Raw genomic sequence first — 22519 nt, 5'->3', positions numbered from 1 at the left:
TGGGCTATAACATATAGCCTAGTAGTAGCTCAACCAATCAGAACGCAGCATTGATAATAGACCACTAGTTGGATTTTACTAAAACATAATAGTCTATATTACCTAACCGTCTATAGTACCTCGTAGCGATCAAACGAAATATCCTACTGAATCAACTTTTTTGACTATCATTTGTAACATTGTATTAGGAAACGGTCCAGATAAGAACGATAGCACTGAACGGCAACGAACATGTTGGAATGCAAAAAAGGTGCTTACTTTTCTAGTGTCTGTACGTACTTCTGATTGGCTTAAACAGCAAAAGTTAACAAAACTTCATAAAGCAGTACATAAATTCATCCTTACTTTCCAACCATCTTCAATATAACAAAATCTGGTCTCAGTTTGAATAACAAAGAAATCCTGTGTGGGAAAATTGTAAACTTTTCTTGGCTATTGTTTTCAACTCTTGTGATTGGTCAAAATCTTTTAACACACAAAAAACACCCTTTCAAAGTGGAATGTAAATGCATTTTATTGCGTAAACGGCCTTCATGTAGGTTTATGCATTCTCTGTGTAAAAACGAGAACATTCCTATGTGGGGAAAGCACCGTTGCCGCATAACAAAACAAATTGCTATCCACCTTACCCAGATCATTACTTAATTCGTTCTGCTTCATCTTTTCTCGGTAATGTAGGAGCTGCTCCTAAGGTCTTTCCTGATTCGTTCTTTTAGACAATGGTAATTTAATGTTTACCATTGTTTTTCACTGTTTTCCGGTTTGGGTAGCAAACCAATTGACTTTCGGCTTCCAAACAGCTGCTACTCTTTTCTTTACCCTTTTTAGAGTGATCAACATCAATTTTCTCCAAATTGTATCAATAAATTATCAAGAGAATAGGTTAGGAGAATTAAAACATTGATGACCAATTATTAAAAGACGAAAGTACTTCTTCTGGATCTTTTGTCAAAATTCTCATAACATATTCTTTAAGGAAATGTATACATGGGGATTGGCGTGGAGAATTTGCATGTATATATTGGGGCCAGGCTCCTGTTGGGGCTTAAAAGTTATCGACCTTATTCCCAGGGTCTCTCTTCTTCCAAGCCCGTGGAGAGAGAACTTATTAAAGAAATTATAAAAAGAAGCTGTCCTCGACTACAGACGGCTGGAAAGTAGGAAAAAAAGCAACTTGAAAAAAATGAGGCTAAAATCTTCATGTTCTATACTCATTCCTTTCAATATCGAGTAAATGAGCGTGCATTATTCTCCTTTGTACATGTATTGTAGGATTGACAAAGGCACTGTAACTGCCCCATCCTACCCCCTACCCGCCAAAATGTCAACAACCATAAGATCTCACTATTATCGTGACCGGTCCATCACGGACCAACACCTTAAATTGTCTCTTTCCTTTTTTTAGTAATTTATCTATCTTCTTACTACATGCCTGGTTTCACGAAGGAAAAGATTGATCACCTTTAGTACTCAACTTCTAATATAAGACTAAGACCGTAAAAAAATATATAAAATAATAAATAAAACTGTGGCTTTTAAGTAGCTCGTACAAATGCCTGCTTTATGTCGTCCTTTCATAATTTCGAGGCACAAATTAAATGAGCAGAAGGCCGAGTCAAGGCGATGATCCTAAAGTAATCAGGGAGGAAAATGTTGTTCCTAGACCCTGTGATCCTTTTGGTCAGCACCAATGATTCGTAACGCTGGACAATGGTAACCAAGGCTTTGGAAACGAGATTGAGAAGGGACTGAGTGTACCGACACCCCACCCTCAGACCGTCCTACAAGAGCACAGACCCGCCAACTGTTTCGTCTGGAATCTGCTCCACGAGACTTGCTCTTTTACGCTGCTTTGACTGTAGCTGGGCGATGTTGATTTCTGTCGGCCAGATTGTATGTTGGGTTGCCATTATTACAAACCTAAGTATTAAAAATGAAATATTCACTGACAACGCCTACACATACCTGACGATATTTAACTACATCGAACCTTCAGTGTGAAAATGAAATCCTTGAAATACAGACTGACCCTTTGTAACAGACCAATTTAAAGACAAAGCCGATGTATCAGTTAGGTATCAGTTAGTCTTAATAAGCTCCGGTCCTTCTCTGTCTGTGACGTAACGCCGAGGAGAGAAGGACCATCTCTCACAGGCGTTGCGTGACAGAGAGAACAAGAGACACGGAAGAGGGGAAGAACTGGGGTACGGCAATACTATACAAGAGGTCCCAACTTCACAGTACTCGATAAATGTAACGCTGCGTTGGGCATAGCATTTATGACAATAATGTTTCAAATCTGCAAACAAATGGTCTTCTGGGATGAGGGCAAACAACCGAACGCGAAGTCTCAAGAACTTTGACTTTAACCTAATTCTGTGGGATATACAAGAAATTTTAGGAGGGTATCAAATATCTGGCAGCGACCATCATTAGTGAGCTGTGCTTGGGTTATCTGCGGGCAGATCGTAACCATGGCAGGGTTAACCTCTTTATTAAAAGACGTTACAAGCTGCCTGTAAACAGAGAATTAGTCGCTTTTTCACTCCTTACGGTGACCAATGCAATTTAAAATACCAATGTTTTGTAAACAGCAAATGTATAAGAGTTTATCTTCCACTGTTCCAACATAGGAGAGCATATCCTTAAAATAAATGCAAAAAGGAGAAAAACTAACATACCTCGGAAGAAGAGCAAGCACTGAACTTAATGCACAGACGGACCAGAACTCCACCGTTGCCATGGTAACAAATGGTACGTAGTACATATCCCAGAAGATGTTTGCCATGGCACCATATAAGGCGAACCACAAAAAAGAAAAAATTATGCTGCCCCACAAAATCAGGTGATGGAGGAAAGTCTGCAAAGAAACGAGTTAACTTGATTTGCTCTCACGCTCAAGACCTTTGTGATTACTTCATCTTCCTTATTCACTAACGAGTTTTTATGTTTGTTTGTTAGTCTTGTTTTTTTTTATTAAAAAGTGAATCATTGGATAATGCAATTCTAGCGTTTTGATTGGCTTAACCATCATGGTATATGAGTCATTATACCATGCTCTCCATATATGGTCAGTGTACGCGTCAGTTCAAAATTGGAAGTTAGCTGAGATTTTTTTTCTATATCGCGCACTAAGATTTACATACAGGACGACTGCACCATTTTCATGGGTGTTTGAAACCACCCAGCTACAGTAAGGGGCCGGGTCCATCCCCCTCCTAGTGCCAAGGCCTTCCCCGCACATATGAGTTTTCACGTGAGCTCATGACGTAACTTCCCGGCGACACACAACTCGTTCCCAGGCCCTTATTCACACTTCACACTTGTTCGAGAAAGAAGAAGTGACTTTGTTGGGAACTATCACTAGTTAACTCACTAGCCTGTTCCAGGCTCCAAGATAGTGAGGAAAGCGGATCGAAAAAAGGTGCCCAAAACTTGCGTAGGGGCTGGAGTGAGACGGAGGACTGTTCCCGCCGATTTTTCTCTCGTTCGCTATTTCATTGTTCGCTCGCTTTATCCGCCCGTCCGCACTGACTGAGAGCCTGGCCAAGTCTATTCACTCACCCACTGTGCTGTTATAAGGGCCAAATACAAATTAGCGACGAGGACTGAACTCTGGTGAAGGGTCACTCCAACCATTCGCAAATCTGCTGCGGTACCGTTGTAGACCTTAAACGAAAAAGAAAAAATGAAAAAGCATAAAAAAGCATAATCTCTTAGGATTTCGCTCAAGTCAAAGAGCTTTTCTGATAGTCAAAAAAACGTTAACGAACATTATAAAGCTAAAACTTGCGAAATTGATGAAAATGACGCCCCCCGCCATTTCGTCTTTTTTGCTAATCCACCGTTATCTTTTTGAGGAAAAAATTAGGCTCTGAAAAACTGGACTAATCATTAACTACATTAACCAGAGTTTTGATAAAACAGAACAAGAACAAGAAACAGAACAAGATTATCCTAGTAATAGCAAAAGTTACTTGTAGCGTGTACTATAACGCAAAAGAGTCGTCCTGTGACTCTACCAACAATCCTTACCCAAAATGCAGCATAAAACACAACCAAGCTTTCATAAAAGGCATCTAAAATGGTCAACCAAAACCACTTCCTTGAGTACAGCTAAAAAGAGAAGGAAAATCATTAATTACTGTGACTGTGCCCATCAAAAGACAGCTAGAGTTAGGTTTTCAGTCTATAAAACGCGAATAATAAAAGTCTGAACATCGTTCGAGCTCTAATGCTCAACAAACAGTGAGTGATATCGCAGCTTGTTGAATTAATAAATGCTAACAGTATTCCACTGATTCGATGAAAAAATTTGAATACTTGTAAAGGTTCGAAAGTGGCAAATTTTTATTGAACAATGTTTAATACATTGAAAGGCCTCGCGCGTATCAAAGCAAACGACTGGAAACAAACGAAGTACGAGCCATCATGGGAAGGCCGTCCCGCCGTTCTTTGCCAGCGCCAAACAATGGCGAGAGAAACGTATGGGTACGAGGCAATTGAAAGTTCACGTTCAGCGTTCAACATGGGATCATACACGGGCGTTCAACTAGAGCTGCAAATCAAGACTAATATATTTAGTACTCCCTAGGGCGCAGCAAACAACGCGTAATTTTGTTAAAGGGGTTGTGTTACGGCTGTCCAGGTAATCAGTTTTAAAAATACTGCCAATTACATGTCCTTATTCGCAATGGAACTTATCCTTAGCAAACAAAAACATCTGGCAAATGACAAGATCACTGTCTCATGTCAAACAAACGTCTCCCAAGCATTATATCAAACGTAACAGACAAAAAGAATGAACTATAAAAAACGTTTAGGTTAAAAAGTTTTAAAAACCTCAATTTAATCCGTTTCCGTCTTCTTAGAATCTGTCCATCTGTGCCTTCTTTTGTTTAGGCTGTGTTATTTATACCTTGTTCAAATGTTTTGAGCAGTTATTTTTATGTTTCGCCCAATATGATGGCAGTTCTGAATGTTTGAATTTTCATAAATTTCGTGACACAGCTCCTTTAACAGCTCGGATAACGTATTGTAACACAGACTGACCAACCTTACTATTCTGTCCGGTTTTATAAAGATCAGGATTTGCTGTGAGTATAGGATCAGGGACATCTTTATCAAGTATCGCGCAGATGACAGGGGGCACGGAGGTGAACAGAAGGTTGAAGAAAATGAGAGAGATGTCATCAATAGCGTTCGAGCCTGAGAAGCCATTGTACAGTTGAAACCAGAACAAAACTAATACAAACATCTGAAAGGCAAACAACAAAATACTTGGTAACTTATGACTAACGAGTAACCATTTCTACCACTATCCCCTGGATAAATCCATATCCAGTGGACAACGCCGTTAGTTTCCCTAACACTTATCCACTGCATAGTGATTTACACCGCTGACAGCGCAATATACAGTTTTTACAACCGAGGGCACGTGTTTGCATATGAGTGAAAGGGTTAAGACCATTTCCTCTCGGTTTCGTTGCAGAACACCCTCTCTGCAGAGCCTTTCTATTGGCTTACTTCAGAAAGAGTCTGCTTGAAACTGCTTGAATTAATGCTTGAATGATGTAAGCTTTTTGGGCATGAGCTGCACGTTGCTAGGATTCAGTTTCGAAGCCAGACCTAATAGCCGTGTGATTGGTACAGCGGGTTCAGTTACGACCATCGGTTTACAAATCTCTCGTAACCAGGGGTAACAGCCATATTAACGAGAGAACACAAGATTGACTAGTCCAGAAGTTCGAGCTGCGACGATTTCAAAGGATTTTCAAAGGCGATTCTTCTCCCCTTGAAAAAGACAAAAAGAGGCTTACTCGAAGGATGGTTGCACAATAAACTGTTTCATTATTGCTTAGGTTATAATAATCACTTACCGCATTTTTGAAGAAGAAATACAAGAACATCTTGGTGATGCGGTCATAGCACCAATGCCCATGAACCAATAGGAGACGAGATAGGAATTTAAATCGACCAATAGCGAAGTCGCTTGCCATGACTGCCTGCATACCCTCTTGCCCAGAAATACCAATGCCTACGTCAGCCGTTTGAATCATGCTTACGTCATTAGCTCCGTCACCAATGGCTAAAGTCATTGTCTTCAGACCACTTCTGACGAGCTGAACGACTGCAGACTGATAGAGATTGATTAATTAGATGCAAGTGAAAATTTCTCTTACTTTTTTTCTGGGGAGGGAAGAGATTAGTTACACTAGTAACTACGAGTCCTTTGGGTAAACGTCGGAAGATAATAGAAGTTGGCACATTTACGTGACGAGAGTCACGTCGTTTCGCGTGACTCGTCCTCATTCGTCTTTGTAACACACACAGCGGCGGAAGTAGGGGGCGGGGTTACAGAAAGCTGGGGGCGAGTCTAAAAATTTAGTAAGGAAATTACAAAAATTCAGGATAATAAAAAGTGAAAGGAGGATTGTTCCAAAGGGCAGTCGTGCAAAAGTGCTACCATCGTAGTTCTTTGTCCTAAACAGTAGTCTGTGTAGTCGCAGATTGTCATTCACATTCAAACCGAAACTCCGAATTGGTTGAAGAGTTGACGAACAATTGATAAAAGATAACCATGATCAAAAAAAAAGTTACGAAGTGAGGTCAACATCTGATTTAATAACAGCTAAAACTGTTTTCAAACTCACCTTCTGTGAGGGTGTGGCCCTACAACACAGAACAACCTGACAGCGCCGTGCTAAATCCAAGAACTTCTCATTCAAAGGATCCTCTAATGCATACATCAATGTCCGTCCATCAATCACTACACCTAAAGGCTGACTGTTCGTCGTCGGTGAACTAATATGTCCTGACACAGTATTGGAGGAATTGTCGCTACTTATGCTAAGAACTTCGGATTGAAGGTGGCCTAGCCAAGAGGTGATTTGATTTTCGCATTCACCCTAAGCTCGAAAGAAGAATAAAACAAGGAAATGTAAGGTGCTAGAAGTAGAACGACGTATAGATAATCACATGATAACTGTGCCGTATGTAAATGTACCAGGTACCTTAACCTGCGGCTTATAGGTTCCCCCTCCCCCCACCCACTTAAAACCGGCGCCCCCAGTTATAGGCCCACCTATCAGTAAACAAAAAAATAATCCGATTTTAAGCCCCCCCCCCCCCCCCCCCCCCCCCACAACCGGGACCCAATATAAACCCCACTCCAAATGTATTGAAATAAATTCGATTGATTATGACTTTTTGAAGCTTAATTAAAAACTACGGCATTAGTATAGGTAATAGCATGATTTGTAGTGATATTTGGCATAAATACAGCAAGTGATATTTCAAAAATTGTTTTACGTAATTTCACGAGCCGTTAGGCGAGTGAAATTTGAAAAAAATTTGAAATATCACGAGTGGTATTTATGCGAAATATCACGTACAAGTCATGCTATTATTTGTTTATAATACTACTTTCAAAACGAATTTTGCGGATCACCGTTGCTTGGCTTGTTTCGAAGCACTTTTTCTAAAAGCCCCTCCGCTTATACGCTCTCCTAATACCCCATACGAAGATGTTTTCTGGGCTTATAAGCAGCAGTTTACAGTATACATGTCCAACTGACAAGCAAAAAAACCTTGCGCCGGAAGTACACGCTACGTACAAGACATACCTTGGATTTCGCGTTCAGTATCACCTTCTGCATGTTGTTGTCCAACAGCTTACAGGAGTAAGCAATATTGACTGCTGTTTCCTAATAAGGACAAATGTGGGCATGGATAAGTGAAAACATAACGCATCGAACGCAGGACGTAATGCTATAGTATAACTGCAGTTCTAAAATGTCTTTGTAATTACTTACGGGCAGGCTGTCCGGTAAATAACAATTTACGTATTTACGGTATTCCCGTTTGGACTAATTTTTGGTGAAGGGTAGGCTGCTTCAGTTTGAAGGCTACTGTGTGTATAGGTTTAGTCTCTGGGACCGACCCTACTGTCGGATCTCTTTAATTGTGCGATTGCAAGTGTGAAATCCGGTCTTCTAAAACAAAACAGTTTCTTTTTGGAAGGAACAAGGCCAAGTAGTTTCATTACTGTAAACACTATGGACCTACTGTTTCTGTATACTGTTTCTATACTAATCCTACAGATTCAGGCCTCCATCGTGTAACCTGTCAAAGTTCTGTCGCCAAGTAATGAATGATATCAAGACAAGAGACCCTATCTGTTTCTCGTTCGTAAAGAAGTGGGCCGAGTTGTTCAAAGCTGGGTTAAGACGACCCAGGGTTAGTGCGAGATTTGAATTCACATTTGAAAGCTTAAAAAGCATTTCAGTTTTAATTCTTTTTGTCTACAAGTTGATGATTGGAAGCTCTGAAAATAACAGAGAAAATTAACAAAGAAAATGCTTTTGAATACAAGAAAAATAAGCCCAGATTAAATTTTACACCGGGTTTAGCGCCAATCAGCCTTCAAACAATTGGGCCCTGCACTTCAAGGCGTCTCTCGCGTAACCCAATAATGTTCTCACGACCCCTACACTTAGCAATGATCTAAGCTTAAATTTCTACCTGTTTGTCTCCAGTAAGGACCCACACTTTCAGGCCTCCCTCGCGTAGCCTAGCAATGGTCTCCGGAACACCATCTTGCAAACGATCCTCAATACCAGTAGCACCTACCAGCTCCATTTTACACTCCAGTTTATGGGCTGACTGGTGCAACAATCTTTCTCTATCGTGAAGCGCTGTTTCCGCTTGTCGGTGCTGTTCTAGCCACTCTTCATAGTCGCTGTCCGATAAATGCTGAAAACAGACAGAGATTTGTGTCCAATCAACCTCTTCACAGCATTTAAATAAACAGTCCAAAAAGGAAACGATTCAAAACTGTGGCGAAACAACTCACACCTAAGCCCATTTTTAAATGTTATTTGTTGATACAAAATTTAAGAAACGTCGCTCTTTCGTTTAAAAAAGCTAGGAATATCTAACTAATTTTTTTAGTCCATCAAGAGCCAGATCTCATTGATAAAATGTTTGTTGGGGTCCTGAGTGAATGCGAATGAAGTTTCTGCTCCTTTATGTGTTCGGTGTGGCCTGCGTCTGCAGATCCTATAGAAATTTCATGAATTTCGTACCTTAACTGAAAAAAGTTTAATCATTACACAACTTTAGAAGTTCGTTGGGAAAAAGTGACTAACAACCCTTCTACATCATCAGTATTTCTTAACTCTTGAAGCAAGAACAACGGAAAGGGGAAAAGTCTATAGAAATTTCATGAATTTCGTACCTTAACTGAAAGAGTTAAATCATTAAACAACTTTTAAGTTCTTTGAGAAAAAGTGACTAGCAACCCGTTTACATCATCTGTATTTCTTAACTTCAGCAATCATTTATAATTAAAAAAAACTGCGCTTGGTATTCCGTTGTGTTTTGCTCGCTCACACAGAACATTACTTACCCTTCTTGCCATACACAATGTCCTGAGCCCATCTCTGGCATAAAGATCCAAATGTTTTACAGTTTCTTCTACTAACGAGCCCCTGATGCCTGGTCTGGCACTCCCTCCTCCATCGCCCGCATCGACATCATCAGGCACAAACTGCTCACTGGCTCGCTCCAGTTTTGGCAGAACGGCCGAGTCCGCTCCCTTACAGTACATTATAATACTACTATCATCTTGACGACGGACGACAACTGACATCCGCTTACGTGAAGAGTCAAACTGAAGCACGTGAAGCACTTCATATGTGACTTCGCCCTCTCCTGGTATAAACAACGTCACCTTCTCTGGACTACGCGAAAGAAGCACATAGCCGTATAAACGAGCCGCTTTCACGAGCGCTGCCTCGTCAGGTGATTCGGCCTCGTAAATGATTTCACGGTTGGCGGCGTTGAGCGCACCTTCGTCCGCAGATTCTATCAAGGACGAACAACTCTTCAGTCTCTTTGATATACTCTCTAGGGACGGTTTAACTGGTGTTGCTGTCACTCCCAGATTATCCCACCCCGAGATTGCGTTACTTGAACCTGAACGCGTTGAACCATAGTCAGGACTTAAATAATTGGTTAGAGAGCCAGACTCTCCTAGATCTAAAGGAACATGATTTTTATCAGGAGTACTAGGTAAATCTGTGTTATCTGTAGTCAGTTCTGGTGAATTTGGGTTGTTTTCTGTGTCTGATCTTCCCGTTGACACGACTACGGTATTGCAGATGGCAAGGAGAATGAAGAACTCTTTAAGATATGAGCTTTCTGGTCCACAGTAATACCCAACTCTGCTGGTTGAGTCTATTGCAGCTGCTAGCTCTTTATCCCAGTAGATTTCTTCTCCCTACAAAGAAGGAAAACAGCACTCAACCACTACATCTTGAAGAGCAGTACGGATTTTTTGCCTCAAGAATGTTTGTCGCCCGAAAACAGACATAGACACGTCACAGACAAGATACGATTGCAAGACAAGTGTAAGGCATCCTTCCCATAAAACTACGCGCGTAAACAAGTACTCTAACTCTAGACAATCATAAATGATGCAGGCAAACTAAGGAGTCAGTAGCCTGCGTGGCAGGCGCAAAAAAGGGAGGGGCGAGGAAAAAAGCACGAAAGGGAAAAGGGAAGGGAACCAATTAGGAATTTGCGGACGCCAGCGTCCGCAGAAGTGAACAAAGGTAGTTATTATAGCAGGCGTCCCTAACCCTCTCGCCCCAATCCCCCTCCTTTTTTCCCTTCTTCCTAATCTTCTTCCTCTTTCGAAGAGCCTTTTACGCAGGCTAAGGAGCCAATTAAAATTCGAGCAAATGCATGAAGCATACGCAAAGCGTAAGAAACGGATGCGTGCAGGGGGCTGTTTCTCGAAAGTCCCGGTAGCTAATAGGCCCGGAAAGCTTTTTTGTGTTTGCTGTATCACACTTTCAATAATTTTGACAATAATACAATGAAACCATCAGTTAACGAAGCAAAATGGACTGGTTTGTGAGCTAGGAACTGTGCAGTGCTACTATTCAACAAGTTTTGATTTTAAAATTTGCACTCGGGCCCGAAAAGTTTCCGGGCCTTTCGAGAAACCGGGCCCCAGGGTAAGATTGGTTTTAATGTTAGTTTTGATTGGTTACGAAAGAGAGCGAAACACAACAACAGTTGTACTTTATTTCTGCTCTTTCCTAACTTATTTCTATCTAAGTGAACTTGCTGGTTTCTCAAGGAGACAAGGTCAATACTTCATATTGCCTTGAAATCTGAACTTTAAACGGTTAAACCTTAGTTTTCCTACGGAAAACCAAAACGCAAGCTAAACTAGTCGAAAATTCGACCAGTGCCGTGTGAGCGTAGGCTAAGAACTGAGAATTCTGTTATTGTTGTACACTGCCTCTGAGATAAAGCTTTTTTACCTTTGGTTCCTCGGAAATTTGCTGGTACATTTGATCAGCGGCTGATGAGTCTACAGTGTCTGCACCTAGAGACAAAAATGATGCCAAAACGTTTACAAGTAGTAAAAGAAGCAAACCGCAAACACACAGAGAGAGACGTTTTCACTGAGTAGCTGAAGTTTGAAGCATTCACCTTTCTTGGTAAGTTACAATTATCTTAGCAGCAAGTTAGGGACCCTGATCTGAGAAAATCTCAAGCAGGACCAATTGTAGGAAATTCACTGAATAATCATAAGGACAACTCATTGCGAAAATAGTCACTGAATAATGTACGCCCTTTTTGTTTATAACTTAAGGCCCTATAACAAGCTAAAACGGCGTGCAATGGCGATGCGAAAAACATTTTAAGACCTTGTTACTCAATAATCAACTTTGCAAAGTGTTGCACTGTGTTACATATATAGACTCAATTTGATTAAGAACGGCTTTCCGTTCCTAATCGGTTAAGTAACCACCAATATAGGAAGACTAGTTTTACGAAGGGATATTTAAACATCACTGGGGAAACTCGTGTTTTATCATCGGTTTCATCTGGTATATGACGTACCGAAATTCTTGCCTAGTTCCTAGGCCTCATTATTGCGCGCGGCCGATGCGTTTCGGGTCACTCGGATACGTCAACGAAATGCATTGACCGAGAAGGCCTGGGAAGACGCCGTACTGGGACCAGGCAGCCGACCAGGCAACTGAAATTCCACACCTTACATTACGTTACGTACCAAATTTATCCTTGTGGTCAAAGTTTCGCCCACCGATAGTGCACCTCTTAAACACCATTTTGTTTTCTGTTAAAGTTCCTGTCTTGTCTGAGAAGACGTATTTGATTTGCCCTAGATCTTCATTAATATTCAATGCGCGGCAAAGGATGGGTTGATCCATTTCAGCATAATAGAGCTCCAGATCATTAGAGATGAAATAAACCTGGAATAACTTGACAACTTCCATGGATACATACAGAGATATGGGTATCAAGACCTAATGAACAAGAAAATACTCAAATAAAATCATAGTTGATGGTCCAGTTTCGAACTCGTCGCGGCCGCTTAATAGAAGCACTGAAGGCTCACTTATAGGCTTATACACTTATACGCCATCGCCGCCATGCTGGTGGACGGTAAACAAAAGATCGCTTATTAGCTCGCTTTGTTTGTCCACCAGCATTTGTTCATTTCACCATTGTTATTTGTGTCTCCCGAGATCGCATGAAAACCACCTATACAAGGTTAGCCTAGAACTAAAGTAAAAAATTCACAAGTACCGGCGAGAAGGTGCCTGAATTTGACTTTAAAACAACACACACAGTTGTACACAGGTCTTCTTCTGACTGGAATTCATGTGTGAATATGGTTCAGTACTTCTACTCAGCGGCCACGACGAATTCGAAAACTGGACTATTGGAAATACAAACATCAACCAAAGAGGACTGCAAAGGACCACCAACGAATACGCCAAAGAACGTAGGAAATATAAAAACCTGATCAGCAAAAATAACAAGAAGAAATTTTAAATTCTGCAAGCAGAATGCTGCCGGCAATGCTGATCGCTTTACATGAAAATTAACTTTGCCCATCAACACGACACCGAAAGAACTCAAAACAGAGCGGGATTGTATTGAAAATACTTAAGGATGGGGGAGGGGGGGATATGTCATGCTATTTGCTATCTTTTTAAAATGTCAAGATGTGTCGTCGCATCAACAGAATAAAGAATAATGGTACAGTTTTGTTATTCAAGACTATATTTTGAAATCGTACGCCCTAAAACTGTTTCCTGTCGTCTGTTGCTACGGATGGCGAGCACATGGATAGAAACTTGAAAAAGTTGGGGCAACATTTTCAAGTTCAAATGAAATGCCCGCAAAAATCACCAAAAAAAATATTACGGTTAGCGCTATCTGCTAAAATTCACTTAACATCTTCACCATAACTCTACATGAGCATTTAGTGAATATAAAGGCACAAAAAAATGACTTCAGCATAGAGTTGACCCCGTTTAAGGTATCAAATAATACATCCTTGCTGTAGTTCTCTCTTCGGCCACGCCCAAGTGACTTCATTGAGTTTGTCAAACGCTAGCCTGAAACTGCATTTCATTCTGTGTACTCACTGGACCAGAAAATGAAAGGTCTATATTAAAAATATTTTTGAATCAGTACAAACCTGTAAAATGATAATAAAAGTCCAGAATCTGAGGAATGCCTCCATTAATGGTCCCCTTACAAATGGTTCATCAGGACCTTCAGAGCCAGGAGTGAAATGCCTGTTGAAAAAATCGTTGTTGTTCGTCCAGACACCACACCCTGAAAGATAAACCAGCATAAAGATAGATCCGTCAAAGCTTACAACCTTTAACCGCTTTCAGGGTACGTGCGTTCAATTGTCCGTAGTAAGGAATTAAGAATACGCAAAAGTTTTGATACCAGTGTGAAAAATCATGAGACCCAGGCCAGAACCGTTGAGTCCCAGTTCAAACAACGAGTCCGAAATTGAAAATGCTTGGGCCTTCATTTAACCAGACAGTTAATCTCAAGACAGGCTCAAAAACTCTGTATTACAGTATGCCGAAATTAAAATATAGTCCTTCTTTTTCAAGGCACAAAAAAGGCTAAATGAAATACGCATCGTTAAACAACAGCGATAATAACTGCCACAGAAATTACACGAACAGAATATTTCTACAAAAACTCAAGTTCAGCCCAATCGATCGATCTTTAAGCGTCCTTATTTTGTCATTCAAAAGTTAAAAATCTGCTTGAAATAAAATATTCCGGTGTATGTAGTGTTTAAGTAGCGAAAAAACCGGTACAAGAGATTTGCTACAAAACTTTTGCGCCTTCTTATTCCGGAATAATATCAATCGAACGCACCCAAAGATACAAAACTTAACACACCCCTTACAGTGTGAGACTGTTTTCGTATTGGGGGCTGCTATTACATGTACTTCTTCCATTGGCCATTTCGAGGTCGAGAACGAAACGATTATTCCCCAAGGCAGTCCCACATGACAGCACAATGACTCTTATGCATGATTACGTAAGATGAGCAAATTTCACCACCAAGCCTCATTTGTAATACCCCGTATTCCGGAGGTTATTTTTTTCTTATCTAACGGCCTAATAGTCTCGGAAGCTTTATGTCCAAGATTTCCGTATAACCCCATAAATTAATTATGCATACATTCATTGTTTAAAGAAAACAGAAGACAGAACAATACTATAAGCCTTTGGGAATTCATTCATGTAAAACTTTTGCAACTTTGCAATTTAAAAATGAGGCTTGGTGGAGAAATCTGCTCGTTTGACGTAAACGTGAATAAAGGCTATTCAACGAAACACTAACCCAGCTCAAAATAGCCAAATTAAGCTGTACCAAAAGCCCTAAGCTCTAAACCTTTTTTGTCTGCATTATGGATTGTCCGTATCATTAAATCTAAAAGTGTATTACTGGCACTGTTTTTTTTGTTTTCGTTTAAATAGAAATGAAATATTTACCGACTGCGCCAAGAAAGCAAAGAACAAAGAGGATGACGACACAAGCAATAACATCCATGTTGAGGTCTCTTTCAACCTTACTGCGTTTGTATCGTGGACCACTGTTATTCTTGAGAGCTTTTGTGTCATGGCCTGGAATATAATGAAATGTATTATATTACATGTAGTTACCGGTCAAGTGAATGTACATTACATTCAAGAACATTTTAGCAGGCAGAAGCTGTGACTGAAAGAGAAGGATGGCGCAGACAATCAACTAAACAACACCCAGACTCAAGTAGCTCGCCATGTGTAAGGCAATCCAGGGAGCCCATGACAGTCTTGGATTCTCGATTCCACACCGTGGATTGGGGATTCCAGGTACCGGATTCCAGTTTTTGGTCAGTGGAACTCAGATTTCGGATTCTTTGAGCAAGATTTCAGATTCCAAAGCCCAGGATTCTGGATTCAACAAGCAAAATTTTTCCGAAGTCTGGATTCCACAAGCAAAATTTTCCCGGAGTCTCTGGAATTTCCCGGATTTGGGGAATCTGGATTACATAACAATCTGGATTACATTGGGTGAAGCGGCCATCTAGAGTGGAATCTCGATTTTTGGAACAACCTTGAGAAAAGCAAACTGGTTTGAATTATCGAGAGGTCATATTGAAAACCCCAGGGGTAAAATTAATGTGTTTGACTGGTAAAGGGAAGTTATGTTTGGTCTGAATTATCAGGAATTTTGAAAAATCAAGGGTTAGAGAAATTGGGATTCAATTTATCTGCAATGTACAGCTGTACCAAAGGACATGTTGAGGCATCTGAGAATTGCTTTTTATATGGCCTGTGTAGGCCAATTTTTAGGTTAGACAGCTGAAGTTCGTAACACTAACTAGATTCAACTTTCACAAACCATGAAAGATTAGTCATCACATGAACATGAACAAACTCTTCCTATCATTTAATTTGGAAACTGACCTGCATAGACAACCATTCCCTCCACCCAGTCAGTGTTGCGAATGACACAACCACGCAAGAGTAAATTGTTCTTGCCAACCGAAATCTCCCTTCCATTGTCATGAATCCTGACATAAAGACAGAGTATAGAAAAGTCAATATTCAAGAAGCATGCAGTTACTTTATTGACGAGATTGGTCTTCTTTCCTTTAATGTTTAATTACCAAACCTGTCAAGACTTAACAACGTAATTAGCCTGCAAGCAAGCTCTGTGAGGGGGGCCATGGGGTACCCCTGAGGGGCTTTGGGGTCAGGGGAGGAGAAGGAGAGAGAACTCAATGATTTTCTGTTGTTCCCTAGCTCTGCAGTTGTGCTTTCCGGGCTTCGTTTGATCGAGAGAAATTTATTTTTCAGGAACATTTCAATGTTTGTTTACATTCAGCACTCATTTCCATTCCTGACTGTTTGACATAAATCTGACAGCTCAGCCGACAGTGAGCCACAGGGGGCACTGGAGGCAGAATTCAAATTCCTGAGATGTGACTGCAAGCTCTCTCTCCCGTTACTACCCTGCCCCAGAGGCCCCGCTTGCATGCTATGGGCAAAATAATACATTTCAAGTAGTTTGTGGAGCATAATCCCCTCTAGTCAGTCATACTCACCCCTAATATTATGCTGGCCAATATATACAGAGATTACTTTCTTGTGCAGTGCTTTTTGGACAGAAATGACTTTTATGCCACTTAATATACTTACAATGTACATGTAACCTTGGATGAGGTTTCCATAAAATGGGTTTTGAACCAGTGGTGGAAGAAAGATAAAAACTAGCTTGCTAGAGTTATGCAAGTTAGTGCACTAATTCACTAGTTACCAGGTCCAATATACACCTACAAACTCTGGATGGAGGCTTTTATAGTCATAGTGTTAAACAATTCATTCAAGTGTTTACAGAGCATGACTCTTACCTCTCTCCCCTCCACGATACCTGACACTAATAATAGCCTATGTAGCTGGCAGAATTGTTTTTCTGCACCTTAGCTGCAAGAAGCGAGCACCTCCCCATTCTCCTCATGGCTAGCAGCTCCTCTGCCAAAATTTTGCCTGCATTACACACGCATACCACAACTTTACAATATACACATTGCACACCAACCGATAACCACTTTACACTACTACTTACTAATGTCAAGGACAATATTATTAAGACAAACTGGAGGACAGACAGGAAGCAGTATACAAGATCAAATGCTGCGACTGGCAGGCCACTTACATTGGTGAAACCAGAAGAAATCTTAGCACATGACTGATTGAACACAAATGAACAACAAGAAATGGTGATGTCGACTATCACGTTGCTGAACACCATTTACAGATGAAGCATGAAATCAACTGGGATTCTGTGACATGTATTACGTAATCAATGACTCAGTTTAGAAAGCTGGTTTACTAACTTAGGACAAATGCCACTAAATCTTAGTCAACAGTTACCAGTGCCAAACAAACCTTTTTTTGACAGAACCAACCAGATCTAACTAGGAGAAAATGACTGGACAGCCAACAATTTGACTAACAATAAATGACTGTTTAACTGTGACATAGACAGATCAAAATGCATCAATGACATTACAAGTCTTCATAGCCAATAACATCACGGCTTAACTGACAGATGACCAACAACATTGCGACTTAATAGACCAATCACAGGATGATAACAATCCCATCAACTGACCAGGCATGAGGCAATACAACTAACTTTGACTCTAAAGATGACTACCGCACTGGTTGTCAAACCGTCAGTCACTGTCAAAAACAGTCCTGTCTAGAACTACATTTACCCTACTGAATAGGTTTACTTACAATGTGCCATGGAACCTGTGTATGTGATGATCAGGCTCAGCGCACTTTAGTTCATAGGGGAATTCTCCTGGCAAAAATCTGGAATTATCCTGTCAAAACAAAGACAGCAGTGTATGGAAAGCATTCAAACAGTGATGTTGCATAGGATAATTAAGTAAACTCAGACTGCTTGTCAGGATGCTTATGACGGAAACTTCTAAAGCCATTTTTACAATCAGATTAAGTTTTTTTAATTACACTGAAACTATTTGGCAAGAATTTAAGACTGCTCTGAAATAAGGAGTTATAAAAGCTATGACCATGCATGGAATGAATAAACTTGCCAAACATTAAACTACTTTTATATTATAAGTTAATGACATATGGAATAATATTAGCTCAAAATCAGGAGGGATCAGCAAAGTGATTTTCAGAGTTATTATGTACGTGGTTTGACAGGAAGAATTTAAAGGAGGGTTTTTCCTCTGCCTCAGACCAAGTACGCAGCAGAAAAGGTCAATGAAACAAAAGGAAATTGACAGAAAAGCCTTTTACATTACCTTAGTATGCATATCATTAATAAAAATGGATTTTAATGTTTGTCTTTAAGGGCCCATGTAATGTTTTGAAACCTCCCTAACATTGTACAGTCTGATTCATAGGTTGGACATTAAATGTGCAGATCCAGAAAGCCTTTATAACACTTGGACCATAAAACACCATCCATTTATACCCATGGAAGCTCAATATCCTTATATAGGGGTCAGTTGGGGGAGTTCAAAGCAAAGATTCCCCCACCGGCCCCTGTCCCCCAAACTTTCTGCAGCACTGCAGATTTAAATATGACCACAGCTGTGGTACATGTCAGTTGACTTACTAAATTTAACCCTTTGACGACTTCTCTCTGTTTAAGATTGGTTTCTCCATCAAGATTGGCTGTTTCAATGTGGCATATAGAGTTAGCATCACTTGAGTTTAACAACAGCAAGTCAGCAGGGATGATCTCATCACTCTGCAGCTTGATGAAATCACCAACTACTACCTTCTTCCATGCTGTCTTCTGGTATTCATGTGTCTCACTGAAAGTGATAAAACACAATGACAAATTATGACTTGTATCAAATTATGACAATGACTTGTATCTGATTGAGAAAGGAAAAAAAACTAAGATACAAACAGTTTTCTATAGTTTCAAGTTTTGTAACATTGAAGCAATTGGTTAGGCTAAAAAATGCAAAGTAAAAAGGAAAAAAATATGAAAAGGAGAGGCAAAGAAAAAAAAGTCAAATACTGTAAAATGTTAATGTCACTCAATAAAATTATTATTTGTAAGTTGATTGCATCATGTAAGTTTTAGCTTACACACATCTCCTGGTCCCAGCTAACAGATAGCAGCAATTTGAAGGGAGAGATGGGGACAGGAGAGTGTGTGAGGTCTTCAAAGGGGTATATTATTAGCTGGGTACATTAACCAGCAAATAGACTACTAGTGACTTAAATGGGAATCTTAAATTAGACAACGACAATAAACTAGCTAAGCTGTCCTTTCACAACCACATGACACTTGAATGTTAAAGTTTTAACCAAACAAATCAAAGAAAATACACTTAACAGATACATAAAGTCGTGTTAATGTTCATGTTAGTAAAGCAGTATTAATGCAATGGATGTGGATATTGGGCCATGATTTTCTGAAAGGCCAATATGACTGTGAGGAAATAATGACATTGGAATCTTTCTGTCTTGTCATCATACAATATCACTATAGAATAATTTTCATATGCCAATCACACAAATTTCTGATTGAAATAAAAGTCTCCTTAATTTAACACAAAATAGAAAGTTACAACTTGAAAGTAAGGGATTCAAGTTGACAAATACATGTTATCATCGTTAATGGCAACTCTTAAGATAATAATTACTCTTGCCATTTTTATTCTGACAAACAAATATAATACCCTCTAGGTTCACTAAATATTACAAACTGTAGGAATCTTTTGGTAAGGATACATTGCTAACTATTAGTGAAAGCTAGTCCAGTGGCTGGGAAAGGAAAGTATTGTTAACAGAGTAAAGTGAAGTGGCTGCGTATATCCTGTAAATAAAACAGCTGGTGAATGAATATTGGGCCATTATATTATGAAGGGCTAATACTTCAGGAAAAAGTGACATTATTTTATGTCACGTCATCAAGTAATGGTTGCAAAAGATTGATAGATGGGAAATAAGACAAATTCCTTCATTCACATTAACTATCCACACATAAAGTCTAAAGGAAAAACCTCTTTTCAACAGTAGATTTATTCTTATTTAATAAAGCCAAAAGTTCTTTGAATTTGTGTCCCCCTTCCCGTCTGCAAAAATTGAATATTAAAGTTATAAATAAAAGATTACTAAACAATAATAATAACAACAATTCTTACACAGGGTACACATGTTCTGTGAGGGTTGTGCATACCATTTCATGTCATGTAGTTAGTACAGTGTAGATGTACAGTGGATGAAATGTAACTTATATGACAAATAAATTTAAAAAAACTAATGTTTAATGTTATTCCCAAGGGTCTGCATACAGACAACATCTGTTTGCTTTATGCTGCAAGAATATAGATGGTATCTGCACACAGGCTTTCTTGATTATTAGTCATGCATTTTTCACACTGTAACTGCAAATTTTAAATTCTATAAATGAGGAAAGACGCTTTAAGATCTGGTCATTTGCAGCAAGCCCCTATAGCTGTCCCATTTGTCTGTGGAATTTTTTTTTTCATTTTTTTTTAAACTTAAAAGCATTAAAAAATTCAAACAGGCAAATGAATTGTTGCAAATTTATCTACTCCTGGATGAAATGGTTTTGTCTGCCACAATGTAGAATAGAGGTTTACCAAATAATAAAATATACAATAACTAGATTACCTTTACCCATTCATGTATCTGTTGAGGGTGAATTTTATCTTTGGTTCAATTTTATTTTACTTTCTTTCTCAGTAAGGTATTAAATGCAAGACAATGATTTGCAAGGACAAAAAAATAACATTTGAACTCAGGGAGTAAAAATGAAAGCAAAAGTAAAGCTCAAATTGAATCAACTTTAACATCTTTTAATTGACTGTTGAACAATTTTAACAAACTTCATTACTATTAAGCCCTTAGGAGAACTTGAGAGCTTTTAAGCCCAAGACTCATCGACTACTGTATGAAAATTACACGTTGACCAATGATAAAGTAAATATAATTTTAAATATGAATATAATAAAGTTAAGGTTAATAGCTGGACACAAAAAAATGAAAGCCCAGAAAATTTACACCTATTAGATATATTTATAAAATAAGTTTAACGAGAAAATTCTTACCTGTTGAAAACATTGCAAGTACTGTTGTTCACTGCTTTATCTGATCTGTAACGTCTGCGATCTTCAAACAAATCTTTGATTGCGGTCACTGACAACACGAAAATCAAAGGCGCCATAGCGATGTATTTCCCAAATGCATTTATTTCTGGGATTAAATTTAAAATAACTATGACCAAAAAGTAAATGTTCGCGAAGCGATGAAACTGCTCGAATAAGTTCTTGGGAAGAAAAGACCATATTGAATATTTTGTAGTCTTGATTGCGTTGCTGCGGTTGTGTTTGGAATGAGGGTCGCGAAGACGATCTTTAGTTTGAGCATGTTTTGGAACAACAAGCCTATAGCGTTCCTTTCGCTCGCTTGTGCCTCTCTCTTCCATAACAAAACGAGCAATTTGACGGCATAAGAAAGCTTGGTAAGATATTCATATACGTGTTCAGTTGCACGGGGCCAAATCGAAATAAATGTATCAAGGTTTGCTGATGCAAAGTACCTTCCACCAAAGCGGAAAATCGCGGGTCACGAAAATTCTCAAAACTTCCGTCACCCTGAGCCCGCAATCAACCCTTTCCGGACGAGATCGTTAAATCGTCGTAGAAACTCGGAGAGATCTTCCGAAGATACCTTCAATACCATGACCCTTCGCGCTCCTCACAAATACCGGTTCCAGCAGACGCCATATTGTTGGTATTCCAACTTTTGACGATTTCTCCGTCTTTTTGGAGTTTCTGGTTCAAGATGGGAAGAAAATGGGGTGCGATTGGATGGTCCAAGAATATTATTACCTATTCCTTGTCTCCATTTGAGCAGCGTGCTTTCGCTGGGTTTACCAAGAGTCTCGCCAATTTTGTGCGACGAGTAAAGTGGCAGTTGCCTTACCAGTTACCGGCAATAATTACTGGAGTATTGATCTACAACTGGGGAACGAACGACTTCATACGAAGAAACAGAAAAAACCCAAAGGACTTTGAAAATGACGAGTGATTGACTCAAATCTGATGTGGATATCCTTTGCTATTTAAACAATATTCCGGACGCTTTTACTTGATGTTGCATAACAAGACTGTAAGCCTTACTACTATTTGACTCTCTCATATCTCGTGAACTCATCAGGAAGACCTGTTGATTATGACTTAGTACACTGATTTATCTGGATCACTATAAGGAACGTCTACTGTAACCTCTTTGTTGTTGTTTTAAAGGAAATTTATTGCGTCTTTGTGGGCTTTGGGTACGTCGCCATTTGGACTAAACTTTGTTAAAAATAATCTTGTGAATAAGCAGAAATTGGCTTATTTTTAATGCAGCCAAGTTGTGAGTAAAGAGTGGAAATTGAAGTGTGTCCATGTCAGTTAAGTTTGACAAATTAAATTCTTTTGGGTTGTTGTATTTTGGTCAAATCACGCATTTTGTCCATTAACTCCCCCTTTTGGGCACTCACTCAATATAGCTTTTGTTACTTTTAGCTAGGGGACAGTTGTTCTATAGAGGAAAACCACAAAGTGCACAAGTACAATGATGAGTTGAA

The 22519-nt window shown here is 39.5% G+C and overlaps 1 protein-coding gene across 1 annotated transcript; it reads right to left on the bottom strand.

The window, feature by feature from the left end:
* Nucleotides 1-561: 561 nt before the first annotated feature.
* On the bottom strand, nucleotides 562-21502 carry LOC140947343 (phospholipid-transporting ATPase VD-like). Its single transcript, XM_073396411.1, has 18 exons — nucleotides 20994-21502; nucleotides 18518-18719; nucleotides 17662-17750; nucleotides 15823-15929; nucleotides 14866-14997; nucleotides 13535-13674; nucleotides 12095-12350; nucleotides 11337-11401; nucleotides 9410-10282; nucleotides 8524-8754; nucleotides 7626-7706; nucleotides 6654-6908; nucleotides 5880-6137; nucleotides 5057-5257; nucleotides 4036-4116; nucleotides 3565-3669; nucleotides 2682-2860; nucleotides 562-1920 (listed from the first exon to the last, which is right to left on the bottom strand). Exons 1-18 carry the CDS (start codon nucleotides 21368-21370, stop codon nucleotides 1782-1784), a joined length of 3771 nt encoding a protein of 1256 aa, XP_073252512.1. The 5' UTR covers nucleotides 21371-21502; the 3' UTR covers nucleotides 562-1781.
* Between the last annotated feature and the right edge of the window lie 1017 nt (nucleotides 21503-22519).

Source organism: Porites lutea, chromosome 9 (assembly GCF_958299795.1).
Source record: "Porites lutea chromosome 9, jaPorLute2.1, whole genome shotgun sequence".
Taxonomy (NCBI): domain Eukaryota; kingdom Metazoa; phylum Cnidaria; class Anthozoa; order Scleractinia; family Poritidae; genus Porites; species Porites lutea.
This window is presented reverse-complemented; position numbering and strand designations above follow the sequence as displayed.

What these genes read in the sequence shown, in the direction of transcription:
- LOC140947343 (XM_073396411.1), bottom strand. Translation starts at nt 21,370, where the DNA reads ATGGAAGAGAGAGGCACAAGCGAGCGAAAGGAACGCTATAGGCTTGTT. An exon ending in CACAGGTTCCATGGCACATT is followed by an intron (nt 15,930 to 17,661) that starts GTAAGTAAACCT and finishes TCTTTATGTCAG; the next exon opens with GATTCATGACAATGGAAGGG. An exon ending in TGACCACAAGGATAAATTTG is followed by an intron (nt 11,402 to 12,094) that starts GTACGTAACGTA and finishes TTTTGTCTCTAG; the next exon opens with GTGCAGACACTGTAGACTCA.